The 14,267-nt window shown below is 47.8% G+C and overlaps 2 protein-coding genes across 3 annotated transcripts; one reads left to right on the top strand and one right to left on the bottom strand.

Moving 5' to 3' along the window:
* Window positions 1-214: 214 nt before the first annotated feature.
* On the bottom strand, window positions 215-5,004 carry LOC120824099 (mitochondrial coenzyme A transporter SLC25A42). Of its 2 annotated transcripts, none has more exons than XM_040184682.2 (8): window positions 4,455-5,004; window positions 4,116-4,281; window positions 2,913-3,024; window positions 2,717-2,742; window positions 2,072-2,238; window positions 1,832-1,948; window positions 1,599-1,750; window positions 215-1,487 (listed from the first exon to the last, which is right to left on the bottom strand). In XM_040184682.2, exons 2-8 carry the CDS (start codon window positions 4,200-4,202, stop codon window positions 1,162-1,164), a joined length of 987 nt encoding a protein of 328 aa, XP_040040616.2. In that variant the 5' UTR covers window positions 4,203-4,281; window positions 4,455-5,004; the 3' UTR covers window positions 215-1,161. The 2 variants fall into 2 exon arrangements, with proteins under 2 accessions (XP_040040616.2, XP_077964766.1); XM_078108640.1 differs by having other exon boundaries at window positions 4,526-4,932.
* Window positions 4,986-13,659, top strand: mau2 (MAU2 sister chromatid cohesion factor). Its single transcript, XM_040184358.2, has 18 exons — window positions 4,986-5,835; window positions 6,145-6,228; window positions 6,444-6,539; window positions 6,787-6,881; window positions 8,014-8,041; window positions 8,225-8,380; window positions 8,467-8,613; window positions 8,993-9,083; window positions 9,182-9,285; window positions 9,363-9,440; window positions 9,894-9,959; window positions 10,064-10,147; window positions 10,780-10,829; window positions 10,947-11,024; window positions 11,111-11,222; window positions 11,806-11,896; window positions 12,041-12,168; window positions 12,351-13,659. The coding sequence occupies exons 1-18, from the start codon at window positions 5,479-5,481 to the stop codon at window positions 12,423-12,425; spliced, it is 1,920 nt and encodes a 639-aa protein (XP_040040292.1). The 5' UTR covers window positions 4,986-5,478; the 3' UTR covers window positions 12,426-13,659.
* The last annotated feature ends 608 nt before the right edge of the window (window positions 13,660-14,267 follow it).

Below are 14,267 nucleotides of genomic sequence, written 5' to 3'. Positions count from 1 at the left end.
AGAGAGAAGAGCCCTCGATGCTGCCACCTACCGAAGGTGAAGGGTCACATGGTCTCACACACACGTGGCTCAGGAGGGATCCATCAAATTATACGTCATTCATGCTGCAATCGTACATTGGATATAGTGGATATCATCATTCAATATTTAAGTCAAGGAAAATACAAGTTTTTTTGGGGGTGGAATAACCAAGAAATAACCAGTCAATAATATATTATTGATTAATATAAATTGATTTTATTCTAATGTAACGATGAAAAAAAACAAGACATTTGTTCCCAACATGACAGAACATAAACGCTGGAGATCTTTGTTGTTGTTGGATTATTGTAACTGTTCCAATTCCAATTTGAGAGCCATCTGACAATGTGATTCCATTTCCTTATCATGTGACGCCCTCAGGTGGACAAAATCACTCATTGATATTATTATATTATATACAATACTCAGCAATGAAAGCAAAATTATTCACACAAAACCTATGATTGAATGAAATACTTTGGCATTTTTATGATTTTGCAGGCGAGTAAATCGTTGAAAAAAGGAGTCCAAAAACGACCCCTTAATAATATGCACATAAAACAAACCCTTGTACACATGTGGATTTATTTGTCATATATTTGATATGCGTTGCACTGAATAGACGTTTATATGACTCCTCGCTTCAGGATGGACAGAGGAACTGTGCAGTCCTGCTGACATAATCACCCTCCTATACGACCATCAGTCAACCTCAAACCCCCGCTGACCCCCGCTGACCCCCCCCGGTCGTGTAACTGGATATTTAAATAAAAACATATTGCATGAAGAAGTTAAAATCCATACCCCGGCATGATCAGGCTATTTGAAATGATCACCAGCAAAACAAATTAAAATCCATAAAAACTCAATAAAAATCAAGTTATTTCTTGTAGGTCTCATAAAGTCCATAAAGTGCAACATTATCTTATTAACACAACACAAAGTACACAAAGTGATGCTCATTGTCCTGGTTGTGATTGCGTGAACGACTTAAAAGATCCGTTTTCCTCGGCTTCGCGCACCTTTTTTCGTCAGGGAATCCTGACAAACTCTGTTCCTTCGTCTCCGGTCTGCCCCCCCCCCGGACCCCCGCCCCCCCCACGACCCATCGCTGCCACGTGCACCTGAGTCCCAGGTGACTCAGTGGGCGAAGTAGCCCATCCGCTGCAGCTTGAGCAGGAGGTCGTGCGCGAGGTCGAACGTGGTGAGGCTGATCCCCACGGCGACGGGCCCTTTGACCCAGTTCATGCTCAGCCCCTTGTACAGTCCGCGCACGACCCCCTCCTGCGCCGCGATGGCGCGCGCCGTCCCCAGGACGGTGGCGTGCGACCAGCCTGTGACGCCGGCCGTCTGCATGCGCCGACGCACCACGTCCAGAGGGTACGAGGTGGACTGCCCGATGAGGCCCGCGCAGGCGCCGAAGGCCAGGCGCTCCAGAGGGTACGGCTGGGCCCGCGACGTTCTTTCTGCGGCGGGACAAGGAAGAAAACCCCAATGTCACCTCGCCGACGTGATCGCGGACATTAAAAAAGGGGCCGGGTTTGAATTGTGTCAGGGGCGCATTCAGCCGCCGGTACCTGCGTGCAGCTTCTTGAGGGTCTCGTAGGTGAAGAACGTGATCCCCGCGTACGGGATGACGCCCATGATGGTGGGGGTGAAGCCGCGGTAGAGCGTCCTGACTCCCTCCTCCTGGGAGATCCGCACAAAGACGTGCATGATGTTGCTGTACCTGTTCCAAGACAGACCGGCGTTACCGTTGTGAGGGGTTGTGAGGGGATTATATGACGTGGGGGGGGGTCATGGGACTTACATTTCTCTGGCCGTGACGGCCATCCTGGCTCGCACCATGTCCAGAGGATAGGTGAGCATCGCGGCGGTGGTGCCGGCCAGCGAGCCCGCCAGGAAGCGTTGGAAAGGAGGCAGAGCTCTGAGAAAAGAACAAAAGCAACACAACAACCCCCCCGCCCCCGGTGAATAATCGCTAACATGCTCAAAACGAAAAACGACCCGTAGGATCCCAGCTGTTTAAGAAGCCAAACGCTCCACTCACTTGCCCTGGTAGCCGTAGTAACCCCCCAGCAGTCTTTTGTACTGGTCATGCGAGCAGAACTGGATGGCGGCGTAGGGCATGACCCGCGCCATGGTGGCAGAGTTCCCCCTCCACAGGCTGAGCAGCCCGTCCTTCACGTAGGAGCAGTAGATGAGCCGGAAGGCCTCCTGGTGGGGGGGGGGGCACGTCTTAATAATCTCACCTGGATCTCAATACGTCCAAAGTGCACCAGGAGTGAGTGTATGGACGCGTGTGCTGGGACATAAATGAAGTAATACTACAGCAAAGATCTACCAGATTCTGTATATCCTGTTCTGGGAGGGTTTCAATATAGAAAATGTCAAAAAGACAAACATTGTTATCTTATCTGACAACACATGTATGCATTTCATCCATAACACATGTTTGAAAATAATTGTGTGGTTTTTGTCGGGATTTGTACCAAACAAAGACTCACAATGTTGAATTCATATGTTGCATTTAACAACAAAAGGAGCAAATAACTATGTGAACACAAAGCAGAATGAGTTTGATGGTTGTGTGGATTGGTATGAAACAGGAAATGTTCAGATGAGAATCTGCGATGTTATTTAAACTTGATGAAGAACCACTGACCGGCACGCCGAGGCGGGAACCTGAACTCACCTTGGCGGAGAATCTGTTGGAGGACACTGCGGAGAGACAAAAGAAACACAGTGAACCTCCGGGGGCGAAGCGACACGCGGTTAAACATCTACTAAGAGGATCAGCTGCAACTTAAGGGCGGTTGCAGCGGCGCTCGGGGGCGGGACGCGGGACAGAAGCCGCCGGCCGGCCTCTCTGCGTTGGGGTTTTCGCTCACCTTGGAAGATGATCTTGGTCCGATCCAGAGGCGCTATGACGGTTTTGGCTACGGCGCCGGCGAACGCGCCGCACAGCAGGGAGTCCAGCACCGTCCATCTGGGCCTCAGGTCCTGTGGGGACACCGAGGTCACGTCGTGACGTTAACAACCCACTTATAGATAGACGGACCGGCCCTTTCAGACAGTGAAGAGACGCCCCGTGAAAGGCTGTTTTTAAGCATTTAGCCTTTTTATCTGCGGGGCGTTTTATCCTCACAATCAGTCCACGGGGACGTCACGTGCTTATCAACACTCACCCTGGCACAGTGAAATCTGCTCAAAGACTCAACTGTTGTTACGGAACAAAGAAGAGATAACACCGACTGCTTGAGCTGTTCCTTCTGTTGGGAGGGACAGTCGGAGCCAATAAAAAGAAAATCAGAGAGCGCCCGATAAGCAGCGCAATGCGGCGCGGGGTAAACAGAACATTTCACAACTTGGCCCACGTGACGAAGGGACGGCCGTTTAATCAGGTTCCGAGTATCGCGGTTAATAATGGAGCCAAAGTCCCACGCGGACACACGGTGATGCTGCTGTCCCCGACCGTCGTGATGCTCCGCACACTACAGGGACGGATTTAGATTGCTGCTATTTACGGCGCTGGTCGGGTTGAGACGTCGAACCGGAACGTCTCGGTTACACAACATCATTACAGCTCGCTTGTTTTCTCTTTTTTTTCAGGGGGAGGGGTTGAAATCAGATCACATTTGGACAATGGAACCACTCGGAGAATAATGGCTTTTAAAAAAAGGAGATTGTGTTTCGGTCCATGTTCATAAATGGACATAAAATTTTCAACTATTAAAGAAGAAGAAAAGAAAACGATTCCGATCCGAGCTTCTAATTAAATGTGAATATCATCATGGACCGAAGCAGTGTTGAGAATCACAAACAGCTCTCAGCTTCCATTCAGCGCTTGTAAACAAGGTCAAGGGGGTTCCATAACACCCCCCCCCCCCCCCCCCCCCACCAACCCCAAACCCCCCTGAACTGGATCCTTTTGATTTTCGAGGAAACAAGACATTCCAATAGTCCTCTTGGACTTGGTCAATGTTACACAAGTAACACAAATCCCAAGTGAGCTTTTATAAACCAGGTCACGGACACTGTAGATCCTTAAGACCCCCCCCCACACCCCTCCCAGCTGCTGTCCCACCACTCACTTTTGCTTGGCTGGAGGGGGGCAGATCCAGCACGGCGGCCTCGGACACTGGCAGGGGGCTCTGGTGGTCGCTGACGCGGGGGGCCATGTGTGCCCTTCACGGATCACCAAGGCCGTCGGGAACACTCAGTAACTCATTCAGGGGGGAGAGAGGGGGGGGGACACCGCTGAGGAGGAGGAGGAATAGAAACATATATATGGAGGAAACATAAAAGAAGCCAAAACAACAGTCCGCCACGACGCAGCCTGCGTGTAAACAGATTGTTGTCATCCCGCGAGCTTCGCCTTTCAATCCGATTACTTTGCAGCGCGTTCGACTAACAAACCGGGGGACACTTACCGATCAAACAACCCGCTGGAATCGTCCCGAGCAGAGAGCGTGCCAATAAAAAAACAAGCCAGCAAACGCACCTGGATGCAGCGGGGCGTCGATCGCGCTGCGTTCGGTCACCTCCGCTTTGCGTTAAAAAAAAAAGACCCCCGTGTTTACGGGTCCGACGCGGATTCTTGCACGCGTGTCCTGCCCGCTCGCTCCGAGGCTTTTGCCCCAGACTCTGTCGCGTTTACAACAACTTGCACGTAGCCCCCGCAGCCCCCGCCTGGTTGCTGTTGTTGTTGTTGTTGTTGTCGTCGTCCTTTATCTGGAGGAGGTGGTTGGAGCCGCGTGACGCGCTGCGGCGGCGGAGCGTGTTGTCTGTTTGCAGACGAGGAATATCCCGCCGCCGGCCCGGTTCCGCGCACGGGATTATTGACGGGTTTTCAAAAAGGTCTTAACAAACCAAACAAGCTGGGGCAGTGTTTTGGACTACAACGCCCAGGAGCCAGTCCCGTTGCTCGGATGAAATCTCGCGAGGTTATCCAGAGCGTTGGGTTGCCAGCTGTGCTCACGTCTGAGTTAAACTGTCCCCGTTCTATTTTGTTGCCCTAACATTTTGAATATGAGAGCAGTTTCAAAACAAATGGATATTGATGTAACGTTACATTATTATACCAATCCATGTGATTAATTTCAAGAATTAAAAATATCGGTGGGTAGAATTAACCAGAAATTACTTACAGCAGTACTTTTGATGTTAACATCTTCCATGTAGTTGAGATACCACATTTGTGTGTTGTATAGGTTTTGCACTCACAACTAAATGTCTGCGGTGCTTGGGGGAATAGGATCTCTTCTACGTTGTGTTTGTATCTTTATTTTTGTTTAAATCCATATTCATTCATTTTTTAAATTCAATTCCATACATGAATCAATAAATATATAATAACACATTATCAATTTTTGTAGAATCAATGTATACATTATTATGAAAAACAAGTATTTTTATTGAACCATTTAACAAATGTTAGCGATCACACACGATTAAATGTTTCATGAAAAAGCGATGGATTCGGGGGTTTACACACTCGGGTTGAGGCCTTTACTCGACCAAAACTGGCAACCCGGGAGTCCGGCCATAGCGCTGAAAAACTTGTTGTTGTCGGGGAAAATGGCGTCAAACGTTGAGGCCCCGGAGCGCTGGTACCTCGCCCTTCTCGGCTTTGCGGAGCATTTCCGAACGTCCAGTCCGCCCAAAATCCGTCTCTGCGTGCACTGTCTACAGGCGGTGTTTCAGTTCAAGCCGCCACAGAGGATCGAGGCCCGGACACATCTTCAGCTCGGCTCGGTCCTCTACCACCACACCAAGAACAGCGAGCTGGCCCGCAGCCACCTGGAGAAAGCGGTGAGGGACGTTCCATTCAGGAAAGAGCGGGGATGAGGACGGGTGTAGGCCGCGGGCGGCGAAACGCGAAACTCTTAATAGTTTTAATTCAAGGAGGTTAAATGTGTTCGGCGGTTTGACTTTACGGGTTTTTGGCTCGTTTTGGGGGGGTTTAAATATTTGTCGCGGGCCGGTTGCTTTCGCCCGTTCAGCGATGGTAGTGTTCGCTGTAACAAGCCGCTGTATGGGATTATTTTTGGTTCATAAAGATACTCAAACAGCGACAACGTGACGCCGCTAATGTTCAATATATGTTTGTTTTTTTTGCAGTGGTTTATATCCCAACAAGTCCCCCAGTTTGAAGATGTCAAATTCGAAGCTGCCAGCATTTTGTCAGAACTCTTCTGCCAACAGGTAAATTACATCGATACGTTTTTCTCCTCACATTTGAAGCAACACGATCGTTAGCTTTGCCCACTTTACATCCGTCACTTTCTTCCCACTGCGTGGAATTGACGCGGTGTCCCGATGGTACGTGCAGAATAGTGTATGCACGGTTTGTTTTTTCTTTCTGATGTGATTATTGACAATCGATCCTTTTTTTTTTTTTTTTTTAAATCAATTTTCAGAATTTGGTGGACTCTGCGAAGCCGCTCCTGCGCAAGGCGATCCAGATCTCCCAGCAGACCCCGTACTGGCACTGCAGGTTGTTGTTCCAGTTGGCGGTACGTGCCGGAGCCTCGGCGTGCACGCCGTGCACAGGGGTCACATTGTTGCAAAAGCCACCGTGACGCTCAGTTTGAATAAGAGGAACACACGTACGACAGCCAAGCGTGGTGATTGTTCTGTGTGATGTTTGCGCGCACTTGTACTTTGTGCGTTTGTTCATTGGATTTCTGTTGTTGTGAAGGTGCAGACTCTGGGATCAAATAGCAAATGATAGGAATGATTTTTTTTTTCTTCTTCTTTCAGCAACTTCATACACTGGAGAAAGACTTGGTGTCAGCATGTGACCTGCTGGGGGTCGGCGCTGAGTACGCCCGAGTGGTCGGGTCGGAATATACCAGGTAAACGTCACACGCGCCCCTTGTTGACGGCACGTTGCCGTCTGACATTTTCTTAACTTGGAAGTCGCATTGCAAGCGAGTCCCTGCCGAGACGATGTCAAGCGGCAGCAACGTCATCACGTTATAGAGGCGGCACAATGCATCGCTCCATAACAGGGCGGCGTTGCTGCGGCGGCGATCAGTCACTGCTTCCCTTATTCTAAGTTTAGAATTATTTAAAGAGATACGTGCTTGGCATGCAGAGCCGTAGTAGGACGGGATTGTTTCGACGACCCTCGAGTTCTCATCGATATGAAAACCTGATATTTAAGGAAATGCATCTTTGGAAAATGACCACGTGAGATCAGAATGCTGCAGCGGTGTGAGGGGCAGCTGAACCTCCGTGAGGTCTAATCTGTGACGGGTCCCGATCGTAGAGCCAGAGATACCACAAAGATGAGTGATGAAGACGACGTGGCTGTTGTCACTGAAGTCATGGGGGGGGGGGTTACCTTCATGACGTGGAGAGCAGGACACACAGACGACCTTGTGTTCATTTAAACTGGATTTTCCACAAGGTCAATGTGGTGTTTCAAGTTAAGTAACTTCTTACTGTCCCGATTCTGAAGCGTTAACGTTGGTCAGGGAGACATTCATCCAAATAACGTAAAGGGTTGGAACCTTCTTTTCAAACGGGAAAGTTAACTCATTTTTATTACTAAGAATTTGAGGCGCGCAAAAACACTATTTACAAACCAAACATGAGTAAATGGTGCAGTCGGCCGGTTGATGAGGACGGTTCGCCATCTGAACGCCCGTTTCAAACCGCGACAACAGACTCCGTACAGAAAGGCCAGAGCCACATCATTTGAATTTCTGAGATCATATATCCTAACCCTATGCGAAAAGGCTCTGGCTGCTTTTTGTAGATGTTATTTTCCACCCCTCTAATCACGTATTAGCATTGCAAAGAAAACAATGAGGTCTTTGTCACCCATTTGATTAAAAGCTGGACTCGGTTAAGCCAGTTCTGAGGACTTGTAACTCGCCGTGGTCCCCGAGCGCCCTCTGCTACCAAAAACATCTGTGGCACAAAGTGCGTTTTCATATAAGAAATAGTGACTGACGTGGTGTTTTCTTTCCTGCTCTTTAGGGCGCTGTTTCTCCTCAGCAAAGGGATGGTGAGTCATCGGCTCCACTTTACTTTTCATGCTCTTCTACGACATTTTACTGTTACAACGTGGCAGAATAAACAAGAATATACCAACCAAATGCTTGTTTTGTTCACACCGTTTAGGAAGTGTTGTTTTAAACCCAACATTTTATCAAGTTTTAACTGTGCATTTCCATGTGTTTCTCCGTAGTTGCTGCTGATGGAGAGGAAGCTGGGGGAGGTGCATCCCCTGCTCACACTGTGCGGCACTATAGTGGAAAACTGGCAGGGAAACCCGATCCAGAAGGAGTCCCTGAGGGTCTTCTTCCTGGTGCTGCAGGTCACTCACTACCTGGATGCCGGGCAGGTAGGAAAGCAGACCTTTTTTTTAATTTTTATTTTAACTACCCGAAGCCGAGCACGGTAGACATGGCTGTGTTGACGTCCCTCCAGGTGAAGAGCGTGAAGCCGTGTCTGAAGCAGCTGCAGCAGTGCATCCAGACCATCTCCACCCTCCACGACGACGAGATTCTGCCCAGCAACCCGGCGGACCTCTTCCACTGGCTGCCCAAGGAGCACATGTGTGTCCTGGTGTATCTGGTAAGGCCACTTCCGTCACTCCCGGGTCGTCCAACAGGAAGGTTTGCTCCCCACTCACGACGCAAGCGGTTTCTCCCTTTAAAAAGAAAAGGCTTAATAACAACGAGGTTATCAGTTGAGTTTTTTACAGATCCGCCGTAGCAACAATAAAGTGTAACTAACATAAGTTCTCCAGCTCCTGGTTTCTCTGCTGGTTTGGACCTCATGACAGATGGTGGGCCTAAACTACAGCATGTTGAAAAGAGGATGAAAATACTGTTTGGATTATTCCTTGAGGCTTTTCCTCTTTACGATGCATCTCGCAGCTTTGAAAAGAACAGAAAACCATCGTTTTTAGGAATCGCTTCACGCCGCTTGTTCTCTGCTCGTCGTCTTTCAGGTGACCGTCATGCACTCCATGCAAGCGGGCTACCTGGAGAAGGCTCAGAAGTACACCGACAAGGCTCTTATGCAACTAGAGAAACTAAAGAGTGAGTCTGGATATTAAAAATCTTGTTAAAAAAAAGGCCGTTGCTTTTTTTTTCCTTTTTTTTTTATGACTGTAAAAACAACCCTTGTCTTCCCGCAGTGTTGGACTGCAGCCCCATCCTCTCCACCTTTCAAGTCATTCTGCTGGAGCACATCATCATGTGTCGGCTCGTCACGGGCCACAAGGCCACGGCGTTACAAGAGGTGCGTTCCGCTCGCTTTGCCGCAGCGCGGTTTTCAACGAGTGCCCGTGAAATGAACGCTCTGCTCCGTCCGTCCAGATCTCGCAGGTGTGTCAGCTGTGCCAACAGTCGCCCCGACTCTTCACCAACCACGCCGCTCAGCTCCACACGCTGCTGGTGAGTGGCTCCTACCAGAGAGCCAAAACACAAAGTGTCTTCATAATGTCCACTGAAAACACACCCAGACATCTTTTAGTGTTCCTATTTAAGTCTACGTTCACAAAAAACATTCACCATTTCATTAAGAGGTATTTTCATTTTGGATAAACTGTTATTTTTGAGTCATTTACATTTGAGAATTCCCAATTAACAAATATCTCTACTCATTACAATTAGAGTTACCTTATTTTTTGTCACATATCATACATTTATATGAATATTGGTAGGGTATATACACCAATAGATTATATATATATATATATATATATATATATATATATATATATATAATCTGTGTTGAACGTGCACATGTGTGGACCAGCCTGAGAAATAAACTTCTGTTTAACATTTGGAAACCTGTTATTTTAAAGGAACAATGATTTGATTACCGTGTTTTCCTAAACGTTCCAGGGTCTGTACTGCATCTCGGTGAACTGCATGGATAACGCAGAGGCACAGTTCACCACGGCTTTGCGGGTGAGTACGTGACGAACTGTCGTCGGGCGGCGCTCTTGCCTCTTCTACACGACGCCGCGCCGGCGCTGGCTCGCTCTTAATCCCAAGATGCGGTTGCGTTTCAGCTCACCACACACCAGGAACTGTGGACGTACATCGTCACCAACTTGGCCAGCGTCTACATACGGGAAGGGAACCGACACCAGGAGGTCAGTGAAGTAATAACGGGGCACTTCTTCAAGTTCCAACCATATGTACCACTGAAATGAGGGCGGTAATATTCATTATATCAAGTTAGTGACGAGAGAGCTGCACTTTCACGATTTGTCCACCAGAGAGCGACGTTTTCAGGTCTGAAATGTCCTCTTGTCGTCAGTGAGTCACCGTCATCAAAGCACGCTCTTATTTTGAAACCCGATTTAAAGACAACCCTTTTTTAATGAGAACTAACCGGTGCACTTGTAAGCCAACAAACCGTTTCGCTGCTTGGTTAGTGAGGTTTGTTTGAGCCAGTTAGTTTGGACGCTTTGTGTGACAGTTTTCTGATAGCAGATAACGTGATTTTTGGCATGATCTCATGAGCTAAAGGTGGTGCTGAGGAAGTGGTGTTTATAGTTGGTCTTGGAGAGGCCATGTACAGGCTGTATGTATATTCATTGTACTTCGTCGCTGCAGTAACTTCACTTCCTTCAGTCCGTGTTCTCCCATCACGTGTTGGTCGTTTCCGAGCACGTTACTCGTGATGCAGGACGACGATGGTCCGAGCTATCCAATCAATCGTGTGTCCTCCTCACAAACCGCAACCCCTTTAAACTCATTCTCTGTTTCACGTCTCCTTTAGTTGTACAGCCTCCTAGAGAGAATCAATCCAGACCATAACTTCCCAGTGAGGTAAGAGGCATCCGGTGTTTACAGCTTGTGTGTGTACGGCACAATACATCAAAGCAATGCGTTTTGTTTCCACGGCTTCAGATGATTCAATTAAAAGTTTTGTTTTTGGGGATTCAGCTCTCACTGCCTGCGTGCTGCGGCCTTCTACATCCGAGGACTCCTGTCCTTCTTCCAGGGGCGATACAACGAGGCCAAGTACGTCCAATCCTTAGCTGCTGAATGCGATCCCTCCCCCTTCTGTACATCCTCTCATCTGCCCCCCCCCCCCTGTGGTCCTGCAGACGCTTCCTAAGGGAAACCCTGAAGATGTCTAATGCTGAGGATCTGAACCGACTGACCGCCTGCTCCCTGGTTCTGCTGGGCCACATCTTCTACGTGCTGGGAAACCACAGAGTAAGAAACCCAACTTCTGCTGGTGTTCTTTGTCCTTTTCGCGCCGATAATCTTCCATGAGCAGCTAGAGCTTCGTTTGTAAAGCCTTTGGCAGAAATGTGCTTTTATAAAACTGAATGCATGCCTCGTCTCGGGCCTTATTACCGCCTATAATTCACTTTAATGCCGCGCGTGACTGTGAATACAGCACATAAGCCTGCTTGTTTTTTTTTTGAAGTTCTAAACTTGAGTTATTGGATCATAACTACGTAGAAGTAGAGCCAGCTCAGGTTCGCTGACTCATCGACAGATAAGATGACAAAGTCCTCGTTTTAAGGCCTCAGGCTGAAAGCCCAAATCAACTGAGGAACCATATTCAACATTCTATCTAGACAAGCCGTTGCTTAGCAAACGCGGTTGGAATTAATCGGATGAATCCCGGTCCGCACCCCCGGGGGTCCCGCTCCTTAGTCCTTTTTATTGTGATTATTTACACCTGTGTTCAACCTTTGCTGGCACGTCAAAATGGCCGCCGCGGAGGGCGGCGGTTTGTAGATGTGCATCGTGGTTTCCGTCCCTCTTGATTTCCCATTTTCTCTTTTAGGAAAGCAACAACATGGTGGTACCTGCCATGCAGCTGGCCAGCAAGATCCCCGACATGTCTGTACAACTCTGGTCCTCGGCGCTGCTGAAAGGTACGTGACGACCTTTCCTTTTATGCCCTTCGACTCCCCAAGGGGCCCGTTTGAGTGCCGGAGTACCTTTCCGTCCCGCTTGAAGCACTGAAGTCTCCGTTCTGGAGGTGTGGTGGAATGAAGGTGTGCGCGCTGTGCTTGCAGACTTGAACAAGGCCCTGGGGAACACCATGGACGCCCACGAGGCCGCCCAGATGCACCAGAACTTCTCCCAGCAGCTGCTGCAGGACCACATCGCCGCCTGCAGCCTCCCCGAGCACAACCTCATCAGCGTACGTGAGAAGCCCCCGACTGCTCCTCGGGGGCTCGTTGAATGACGCTCTCTTCAATGGGTTTCCGATACTGTTTCAGATATTTTAGTGCAAATGAAAAGGCTCAAATTGCCGGCCCATATTTGTACCCGGATCTATTTTCTGCATCTTGCTGACTGACTTTTTTTTCTTCTTTTGTTTAGTGGACTGACGGCCCTCCTCCTGTCCAGATCCAAGCCCAGAACGGCCCGACCACCAGCCTCGCGAGCCTGCTATGAGGAGAAGAAGAACAAAAAACGTGTGTGTCTGGCGTATGGCGGAAGCTGCTACATCATCATCGAAAAAAAGAAGAAGAAAAAGAAGAAAAAAAACCCAGATTGGAGCCTCGACCCGCCATCAGACCGCTGCAGCCCGAGAGGATTCTAACAGGTCGCAGAGTTCCGGCCTTCACTTTATTAGTTCCTCAAGATTTTGCTTCCTGATTGTCCGCCACTTCTTTGGTTTGTTGTAAAGCAATTACAGCGACGGTTGTGCATGTATTTCACGCTCTCTGGCGGCACGGACGCGCGTCGATGCGAGCCGGGGGGGGCGGGCAGGCAGGCGCACGGCGGCGGGCAGGCGCACGGCGGCGACCGGTAAAGCCACGCCAGCTCTGTGGTCGCCGGGTTTCTCTTCCATTGGTCGGGGGGAGGGAGGAGGGGCCAGATAAAGGAGCAGGCAGTAAAGAAATGTAGAAGAAATTAATTTATTCATGTCAATATTTTTGTATCTGTTGGTAAATATTTTACATCTTGCCTTTTTTGTATGAATCCTGTTTTTTTTTCATGCATGGAAGTTACTGACGTGGACTCCCCGTACAATAGTTTGGGTTGCAAACAATAACTCCTGGTTCTGGTTTTCTTTGCACAAAATCTATATTCGAAAGAATAGAGACATCTTGTAATATATTTTCACACATTAATCAGTTAAAAAGTGTCACGCTATGAATAGGCGCTGCTCATAGTGTCGGGGGCCGAAATATCGGACGATGTTTAAATACATGCGAGTTTTATATCATTTGGTGGCTGCGAGTTTTGCCACGTTCCCTTTTTAAAGCAACACAACTGATGTATTTTTCCATAATATAAAAATTCCTTGCCGATGTATTCATTTGTTTTAAAATCAGATTTAGACTTTTGGAGCTCACAGTAATCTTCAGATATTCAAAGAGGCAAATTTATTTTATTTTGTTATATTTTCATTTGTCTTGATAGCTAAAAGGTTTCTTTACAGTTTGTTTGTATAGATTTGCCACTTGTTGAACCTTTATTGTACAGTGACATTTTATAAAGGCAATTTAGTAAAGTGTGATATGTATTTTTAGCTATCCTGTGTAGAAATCTCAATGCTTGGTATTTAAGGCACTCTGTAAGGACACGGTATAAGCTTGAGTACTAGCCATATTCTATCCAATGCCTATGTTTTTAATGCTTACATTGTTTTCAATAATTTTCCAATAAAAATATGATTGAATACAGTGTGATTTACTGATTTTAGTTATGGGTGGAGATTGTGGGAGGAAATGGCAACAGAAATAAGCGTAAATTCGGACGTCTTTATGAGATAGTTTGTGAATTAGTGGTGTTGACGTTTTCTAAGTTACCTGTAGGTGGTGCTAGAGTTCTCCCATGAGTTTGCATGCATTCAATTCTAACATTAAGGTTTCTTTGCAAAATATGTAAAATATTAATTTTTGTGATGCATGCTGTGTTACATTTCGCTGTGCTATGTTAACGTGTCCCAGGGAGGGAACGCACAACAGTTAAAGGAGTTTTTGACATGATTTATCTGCATTTAACAAAGCCAGCTCATAGACAAGTTAAGGATGCTTCTTTCACTCAACGATCTGTATTGAGACTCTTATTCAACAAACTAACATAAAGAAGTAGTGAGATGTGACATGTGACCACTAAGGAGTAGACAGTTAAATAATCCACTCGAGGAGCCATTGTCAACCAGGACATTTGTGCCCACAGTGTGAAAGAACCACGGATCTTCTGCACCATCACCTCCCTGACTCGAACCCCTTCAGAGCAGATGGTGCACATTCAGAGAGTGTTGTGATTATTAGCATGGCCGTC

This window comes from Gasterosteus aculeatus, chromosome 8 (assembly GCF_964276395.1).
Source record: "Gasterosteus aculeatus chromosome 8, fGasAcu3.hap1.1, whole genome shotgun sequence".
NCBI lineage: Eukaryota > Metazoa > Chordata > Actinopteri > Perciformes > Gasterosteidae > Gasterosteus > Gasterosteus aculeatus.
The sequence above is the reverse complement of the archived record's forward strand: the minus strand, read 5'-3'. Positions and strand labels throughout refer to the sequence as shown.